The 10028-nt window shown below is 39.3% G+C and overlaps 1 protein-coding gene across 1 annotated transcript in view; it reads right to left on the minus strand.

Annotated features, from left to right (window-relative positions):
* The window catches only part of LOC124132340 (fermitin family homolog 2-like), a 97347-nt gene extending 87633 nt beyond the window's left edge, over positions 1-9714 (minus strand). Inside the window, exon 1 of the mRNA XM_046496221.2 lies at positions 8987-9714. Coding sequence (XP_046352177.1) covers positions 8987-9131 — 145 coding nt within the window. The 5' untranslated portion in view covers positions 9132-9714. The remainder of the gene's footprint in view (positions 1-8986) is intronic.
* Between the last annotated feature and the right edge of the window lie 314 nt (positions 9715-10028).

Raw genomic sequence — 10028 nt, forward strand, 5'->3', positions numbered from 1 at the left:
AATATTGTGTTTATTGGATTGCTAAAGTGAATATCCTTACAGAACAATTTCTTTGGACATATGGATCGAGTTCCCTTTTGAAATAGCCATTTTCCAGGTTAAACCAGGCAGAAGACATTAGTAAATTTGATAATTTTTCCCAGATGCATCATTTAAAGGGTCATCAACTTGCATGAGCTAAACATTCCAAAGCAGCATGAGCTGAGCTGACACACAAGTCTACTGCGTAATGTGATAATAAGGAGACATAAAACTACGTAACCCGATCGATGCTGAACACGCAATGGAGTTAGCATTCAACAATAGTATTGCTTGTGTAACATCTGTCCACCAGATCACTCAACATTCTTGTCGCCTCTCGTCATAACGGACATGAGATCTTCCCCACATACTCAGATCCCCATATCTCCACTTGGCAGAAACACGGCCTTCCTGAAAACTACTCCCAACAGGACCTACACTGTTCCCAGAATGTTCTTCAGACTGTAAACTTGCATGACTTTACCAAAAGGAATGTTAAAAATGTCCAATTTTTTTGTATTCACTGTTGGAGGGAACATTTAGCATCTAAGAACCAATGACAATATTTTAATCATAAGATTGCATAATGTTTTTCAAAATCACATACAAGCCAGTGATTCAAAACCTACACATGTAAACCTCACACGAACCTGTGTTGACTTAAACCGACAAGTGTTTCTAAAGTTAAGCTCTTCCGTCAATGTTCTAACAATAGTACCGTTTTGATTGTTATTCAACATGAGGAAAATTACCCAAATATACATAATCCAGCACAAAGAGAATAATCAGATCAGTGGCATTGTGCATGTTAGCAGAGGTAGAGTCTCCGGGTTCATGGAGGAATGTTCTAGTAGTTCATGCCATGTGAGGAATTTTCAGGGAAAACCCTTGACATTATGCATTTGCCTGTAGTAACACCCTTGTGTAGATTCCCTCCAAGACACCGCCAAAACGAAAAGGTTTTTTTAAGAACCATCTGGATTGGGACAGCTCTTACACTGACTACCAGAGTGAGTGAGTGAGTTTAGTTTTATGCCACTCTTAGCAAAATTCCAACAATAGCACTGCAGGTTATACCAGAAATGGACTTCAAACTTAATACCTATAAAGATCCGTAAGATTTTCATAAGAGACGACTAAGAGGATCGGGTGGTCAGGCTCGCTGACTTGGTTGATACATGTCATTGTATCCCATTTGTGTAGATCAATGCTCATGATGTCATTCATTGGATTGTCTGGTCCAGATTTTTTACAGACCACCGTCATACACCTGGAATATTGCTGAGTGCAAAATTAAACAACAAACAAACAAAAACAAAGTAAATACTTTTAACCATTTGGCCTAGCATTTTCTGAATACCGAATTAAACTCAACTCTGTCCTATCATTCAAACTCGGCTATAATTAAAGTGTCATTAATGTAAGTCACTTTGTTGACTTAATGATTCAATAAAACCTAACAAACTATAATCCTTGTCTGAAATACCTCCAGTGTATTCAAATAAATGAGTACGTACTACTGAAAGGTCACGCATGTCGAGAACTGCACACAGACAACGTACATGAAGCCGACATCTTTTGTACCACCCCCACCCTGACTGGCTCCCTCAAACAATACCAACCTGTTCCCCACAATATCACGCACCATGAAACACTCACTCATTTCGTTCAGCCTTGATAATCAAATAGCGTGCTGGATAAAAGTTTGCCCTTTTTTCTCGTACTCTCATTGTGACTATGCATACAATTCAATTACTTGCACTGGCTTCTTTAGTTCGCACGAGATGGAGTTTATATGGAGAGCAAGCTGCTTGTGAACGGACCTCTTTGATTTGTCACAATCAGATAAGGAGGACAAAACAAGTAGCAGGACATTATACACATTCTCATTAACGTATTTGAAAGCCATTACCTAGATCTCAACAGAAGTCTTATAAGGAACGATAACGGCCTTGATGTAGGACAAGAGTTGACTTGGGTTGTTTCTCTGATAATGTTCACAGACGGGTTCACATAAACCGTCCAGAAGAAATGGTTTAAGAATAAAAGTGTTTTGTTATTCAAATATGGTATTTGTTTCGTAGCGGAATGTTTTCTGCAATAAATATTATCTTATCTTATCTAAGGTATCACAACAAATGGATTCGGGCAAATGAATTTTCAAAATATTAAGTCATCAGAGGACATTATCCCACCCCCCCACACACCCACCCCACCCCCCATAAGTTTAGCTACTTATATCCCACTTTTGGTTCATTGCCATTGGGTACATTCAGTTCAGTGAAAAAAATAAAATAATGCAGTTCAGTATTTTTCAACATCCGCAATCATCAAAAGGCTCAAGTTTATCAGTACTGATCTGTATAGTAAGGTTTAATAAGGATTATTCAACGTTTTTTGGAGTTCTGGTTGGGAAACGAGCACTACCCCCATTTTGAGTAAAGTCCAACTTGTCATGAAAACATAAAAAAATATCAAAACTAAAAAATTCCAGACAGTGGAATAATGAAAACAAACTGGACCATATAGGGCTCCCTACATCCCAATACTATAGGAGCAAATATGAAGCACTCTTGGACCCCCTTGAATGTCGAAAACTGGCCCTTAGTTAAATAGCAACGCAAGCCGAAAGGAAAGCTGGCATTTTAAGGAATTGCGGTTCAATCAACTTAACGTCATTCTGATATCAACAATGTCTGTTAAAATATTTCAAACAAGATTATACTCAGAAACTTTGGGAATTTGGTAATGGACGATGCATATTTTTGCATCTTCTTAAAGACAACGTATGTCCTGTTTGTTCCATGAAGCAAGCCTCCTGATGAACCTGATAACAAGGATGAGGATGAATCGGACAAACTACGTCTATGTTGGGATGGCGCCAAACCTCAGTGCATCATGGGTAACCTGTGCTACACACCTCAGGTAGTTCGTGCACACAGGAGAGGGAGATACCATCGCTCATACCGACTGCCTTCATGCACGCGCAGTTCATGAGTCAGCAACAGCTGCCATGCATGCGCCTACGTCGCCGCCGCCGATCTTAGTCACATCGTTCTTTGCTCATGAAGACCAAAATAACTCGCTCATCATCCAAACAAAAATACTGCATACACCAAAATATTCTGAAGACAATCTAATGTAGATAACAGGCTGAAGTAACACAAAACCAATAAGCGCTTCTCGGCAGCTGGAACAGAAAGTTATGTTTCTCAAGTCAGAATTGCCATCTACCTCCCACTAAGCTTGCCCAGGATAAAGCCTAGATTAAATTGGCAAAAAGAAATTCCAGTCATAAAAGACAACAGCAAAATGGATCTGTCATTCTCGAAAAGCATGATAACATCATCGACTCTCATAAATATTACCAGGTACTTTGAAGAATGAAACCGATAGATGCATTCCTTGGGTTCAAAAGTTTATCAAGACGTCGAAGATAAGCCATTTTGACACTTATTTTCCTAAAGCAGGAGTGGACACCATGGGCTAAACCCAACTAGTCCACATTTCATTACAAACTGTTGTTCAAGTAGTGTAACATTCCTAGATTTGAAAAAACAACAACAGGTTTTACAACTTTTGACTCAACTCAACAAACATCTCAGTCAAGCCCCAAAACATCTTCTGATGATGACGACGCATCTTGTAACCTTATCTTACAATCTATCCATGGCTAGCCAAAACAAATGTTTCAAGCCCAATTAAGATCAAAGACGGTCTGCAACACTAAGACTAAGAGCCTAATAAGGTTTCATCTGTGATCCCTGCACATCTGCTGATAAAGCAAGAGGCATGGCGCTAGAACAATACAACAGATGACCTGACAATAATAAACAGGGGTAAAATCAACACATTGAGTCAAATGATTGACATAACAGCCACCAAACTCTTAGCATAATGGTCAGCAACACCGGCAATGGTCATCCACGAACTGCCCACGAGATATTTGGCCAACGAGCCTCACCTACACACATTCCTCTGCCAAGAAGACCCGAGGAGCGAGGCCCACACATCAAAGAAAAACACACAAATGTAATTCCCCCATTCCTGGGCCGACCGACTGCGGTAAGGTAAGCTGAAAATGTCCATCAAATGGCCAGCAGGGGGCAGGAGATATGCAGGCATGTTCATTATGATCCTAAGGATGAGGTTTCATTACCGCCATCAAGGCAGGATGGCATGGATAGTCTCTGATCCTCCATCAAATAACACCACCTTCATTTCCGTTAGGTAGTCTCCGTCAGAAATCATTATGGCTTAAAATTGGTTCCGTCAGAATCACTGGCAAAGGTATAAACTTGGTCAAAATATTCTCCATACAAACCATATTCAGTAGTGTTACTGATAGAAATTAAGGGGCTTGTTACTTGATTTGGACACTGCAACATATTAATCCTGAATGAAAATTCTCTTATACTTATAATAAAGATACCAGACTATATTTCATGCATAATTTTTAACATGTAACAGAGATGCAACTTGGCAGTACCCAACCTTCCCTAGTCTAATGTTGAAGAAATCCTAAGACTGAATTTCACACTTTTTATTGGTTGACTGATAATTAATTGATCGTATAGCAACATCTACACATGAGGAGGCCAGTGACCTCAGCGCACAATGTCCACCTGTTCTGAAGTAGTAAACGTCAAAAGTCAAGAGGCACCATTCCCATATTTGTAAACTTCTGTGGGATCTGTTTTCAACACTTCACTCCTGGTGACTTGAATGAGATCAAATTACATCACACGAGTTAAAGTCTCGTGCAAGTCCCACATACTTGCGATATACAACCTGGACAGAACCATGGGTTATCTCAAGCTGAACATAACTGCAGACATGCGTCATAAACTCCACACACAAGCTTGTTTTAGTAATCTTGACACAAGCTTGCATTAGAAGCCTGCCGTCACTAGCTTGTATTAGGAGCCAGCTGAGACAAGCTTGTATTAGGAGCCTGTTTACACAAGATTGTATTAGGAGCCTGTTGACACAATCTTGTATTAGGAGCCTGTCCCCACAAGCTTGCATTAGAAGCCTGCCGACACAAGTTTGTATTAGGAGTCAGCTGACACAAGCTTGTATTAGGAGTCAGCTGACACAATCTTGTATTAGGAGCCTGCCAACACAAGCTTGTACTAGGAGCATGTTGACACAAAATTGTATTAGGAGCCTGTTGACATTTGCTTGTATTAGGCGTCAGCTGACACAATCTTGTATTAGGAGCCTGCCAACACAAGCTTGTATTAGGAGCCTGCCAACACAAGCTTGTATTAGAAGCCTGTTGACACACATTTGTATTAGGAGCCTGTTGACACTAGTTTGTATTAGGAGTCAGCTGACACAATCTTGTATTAGGAGCCTGCCAACACAAGCTTGTATTAGGAGCCTGTGGACACAAACTTGTATTAGATGCCTGCCAACACAAGCTTGTATTGGGAGCCTGTCGACACATGCCTGAATGAAAAGCCTATCAAGGTTTGTGCAGCCTGATTCCAATAAATAGCAATAGATTTCAAACTCATCCTTAAAAGTTAACTAGCTGGAATACTGGAAAGATATGTATTGACACCCCTAAAAATAGTTTGGACTAGCTGGGGAGCACTTATTTCTATCAAGCTAAAGTATAATTTTGACAAAACCAAACACCTGTTGTGTTTAACTAGCTGGAATACTGGTCATGAAAGATCTATGTTGACACCCCTAAAAACAGTTTCGACTAAGCGAGGGAACGCTTATTTCTATCAAGCTAAAATATAATTTTCACAAAACCAGACACCTGTTGTGTTTACAACCATAATTATCCCAGCTGAAGGTCACAGCATGATACAATCCAGTATGGCAGGCTTTGTCACGTTAACTTGAGAAATCTTCAGAACTTCGCATAAGGATTCCGGATGTAACAATACTACACTTCAGCACCCTCTTGTTGCCATGACAATGCACCCATTGACAAAGATTGTAACTAATGTCCAAAACAGCCAAGCAGAAACTGATGACTTTTTAACACTAAAAACGACAAAATACGTACATCCACTGAAAACAGTCAGGTCATGTTGAAAAACAGTTTGGTTTTCCCATCAGTGACTGTAATGCAGTGTAAACAATACTTACAATACTTATTTATTATGTGAAAATAAACAATAGTAAACCCGAGAAGATCCTGGGTAGAATAGGTCTTCAGTAACCCATGCTCGACGTAAAAGGCAACTATGCTTGTCGTAAGAGGCGACTAACGGGATCGGGTGGTCAGACTCGCTGACTTGGTTGATGCATGTCATCGTATCCCAATTGTGTATATCGATGCTCAAGCTGTCAATCACTGGATTGTCTGGTCAAGACTTGATTATCAACAGATTGTCGTCACATAGCTGGAATATTGCTGAGTGCGGCGTTAAACAACAAACAACAACAATATACAGCATGTCATATGAGGGTTCAAAACTTGGGGTTACTGGGATTTAGGAGGTTTGCTTCTATGGTATTTCAAACACGGTGCCCATCAATCTCTAACATTCAACATAAGGGTTATGACAAGGACCCCTAGTCTTTTAAGCTTACTTTTGACCACTGAAATATTATCCTTATATCGTATTTTGGGCATTGTGTTTTGTCTTTGGGACATCCCCCAACTTCAACGTGAGCAAAGCCTTGTAAACGAGAATGCTTGTATACATGTCCAAGTACTGTAGATTAAAATGTCACAGCACTGATACACTCGTTTGAGGAATGTTGGCCACAAATACATCTGACATTTGGCTTCAATGTGCAGTCGCTACAACACATCGGGGGCCGAATATATTTCCACTGAGCTGGAGACCTCTATGCCAGCTTGTTATTTCAAGAAACATCTACGCTTCTCAGGAAAACACTTATAATGTCCTTGCACGCTAATGCGTTTCATTTGCAGTCAATGACTAATCATATATCCTTCAATCTAGGATGGAATTGCTTCTACTCCAATAACATTTTTAGTTCGATAATTGGCAGTATACTTAAAACATATTTACAAGTAGTTGAAAATGACAAAAAATAAAATTTGTTTTTAATTCACATTATGTTTAAAACGTATTTGACATTAGTAAAATATAGGAAATAAGTATTGTGGAAGGAAATTCACACTTGATTGCTAGATATCATGGCTCAAGCATTTAGATCAGAATTGAATGCTAATTTTGAAGAAACAAACGTAAGGTTTTACGGTTTCATTTGTGTGTTTAAATTTCCCTGATTATGTCTTTCTGGCATTAGATCTTTCAAAAGTAGCTGTGACTCTAATTGTCAGGTTGCACATCTCCTGACACGCAAATGCCAAGATTAACAATGTATCCCTGTTTCATGTTATAATGAGGCAATGAAATGTACACATCTTGGCATGACACTAGAGACTTGTGTGTCCAATGTACATTACACTGTGTTAATCCCCAGGGGTGTGTCACATGATCTCCACTGCCAGTTTCTACAAGAGAAGATAAGTATACCATCCCGTAAATTATGTCACAGTTATAAAGTGGCCATCATTGGAATGTTAGGAATGGCAAAGTTTCAGCTGACTTGACTGTGCACCCTGCTATATCTTGCTCTGATAAACAGTGACAGATTGAGCCAACACTGGCCACCAAGATAACTAATAACAAGTGACATTTTGTGTATTTTGGATCATGAGCTCAATTAATGTTTACATAAAATCTTGACTTCTTACTTCAAGACGTAACTTTATCTTTTAGATACGTATTTGCCTGTGATGGATGGATCAAGGACAGACTCTAGAACGTAAAACTGTCATAATATTTAGTAGATATGCCTAGAAGATAACAATTATTATTTTTTGTAGTGCTGACAAAACACAAAATAATAGAGTAGCTGTATATCTAGAATCAATATTGACATTAAAATAATTGTCCAAATGATCCATAATGTATTCAAATAAGGTACAGAATTGGTGCATAAAAATATAATATACATGCAACAACTGTATTATTATTCATGAACAAGATCAAATTGTATATACATTTGACATGTCTGAAATAGCATTCATACTAGTTGAATGATTTTATTTCTAGTCAATATCGTCAAAGAAAAAATTCTGTTTGATAGTTACAACGAATGTGCTGAGCAGATAGCTGTTGTTTATGGTTTGTATAAACAGCTCTAACCGCAATAACACTTTTGTAACTAAAGAGCAATAAAACCAGGTCAACAGGTGAAATAATCAGGAAATCAATAAAGAAGCAGGTAAACACTCATGAATATGGGTCAACTTCGTCCGATATATTCATCACGGTATTTACAATAATTCACATTTCAACACACCTCATTAACATTCTTCTAATAGGACTGGACAATGCATGACACAACACTAATTAAGGTGGTGTTCCCAATTCAAAGGGGCTATTGTTAGCTGCAATTTGCAACCTGATTATACTTAAATGATCTATTATTGTTTATTTAATGGTCATCTCGCAGCCAATTAGCATTCTGGAATGGACTCCTGTTTCAGTTGGGAAATCAGGTGTTATTTGGAGTTTTCTGCTTGAATGACCACACAGGCTCAGGTGCTGATTTCGGGGATGCAATTAACGAAGAACTTGTGGCATTATTTCATACTGTACCCACATGTCAATCAACATGGCTGCATCACATATTCATAGGACGTCTTGTATAAATATATTGTGTGGGACTTCTGTATTTAAAACGTAATGTGTGTATGTTGAATACATTCTGTCTAACTAGTACCTTGGTTACAATTTATGTGTATACTTGAACAATGCTTGATGTTGTTCAATTCTGTTTTTAACGATCGTCACATTGCATAACGAGACAGAACAATGTACGTTTCTTTGTTTACCAACTACTGACACAATCGAAACGTGTGCGAAACATGTGGCTATCACACATGTTGTTGAATAGCGTCTACCGATGGCATAGGGAGAGAAACAGTGTTACATATAGCAGCAGAGAAACCTACCTAGTGCCTCAACGAGTTCTAGCATCAAGCCTCCGATATGCAGATCTCCTTTTACACGGAGCGTTTTCTCAACTTGCAAATCCGTCACGGTGATCGTGAGTTCCCATGACCCATCCACTCTCCCTGCGTCTGCGATAAATGCCATTGTATCTAGCTACAATCCAATCTTGAAACACACAAATAAATCTTGGGTTCTTCAAAGATTTCAAACTTTAGCGCGGGTTGAATACATGTCCCTGAACACTCATGGTTGTAGATCTAGGCCTATCCGTCCGAGCAAGAGCATTGGGTTCCACAAAGCCGCGCTAAAACGAGGCAGTTTTGTGTAGTTCGTCGATGATTAACAAATCCAAATGAAATCACACAAGTGGTGTTTGCCAGAGACAATATCAGACGTGACACCAGTCGTCGAATTATGACAACAAACCGATAGAGCACAACACCTCCAGATTCGAGGGAGGCAGATAAGGCAAGCAACACGGGATATTATCGGTCACAGTGCGAACTATCCCGTTTAGCTTCCGCCGAACAGACGACTGTCTAGTGTTTCGCTTCGCTGCTAAATGAAATCCGTAAACTACAATTCCCCCATCCACAGCGGTAATAGGTGTGTATTTACGTACTGTTGACACTTAGTACGATCTCTCGTCCTCGAAAAGTAGAACTCCGCTGACTCAATTCGACATGTCCCTATTAGGAAAGGCGTAATCTGCATTCAATGGCCAAGAGCGATTTGGAAGGTGCAACGTGATTGGCTGGTATAAACGGCAACGCGCACCTTGTTTGACCCATAAACTTTGCACTAACTTTGGGACTTAGTCACTATACCTGATGTTCCGCGAGATGTATAAAGTGTTATACAACCATGCACGCGTGTTGTTGACTACAACTGATTTGGAGAAAAATTACCGATTATTCTAAGGGAAATCCCACGGCATTCCTGAGAAAAAAATAGACCAATCATAGCGTGCGTTAAAAATAAAAAAACGCCAACTCATTTTATCAACACAATGACGTCATTCCAAGGAATCCCTTCCCTATG

Source organism: Haliotis rufescens, unplaced genomic scaffold (genome assembly GCF_023055435.1).
Source record: "Haliotis rufescens isolate VD_foot unplaced genomic scaffold, xgHalRufe1.0.p SCAF_3, whole genome shotgun sequence".
Classification (NCBI taxonomy): Eukaryota; Metazoa; Mollusca; class Gastropoda; order Lepetellida; family Haliotidae; genus Haliotis; species Haliotis rufescens.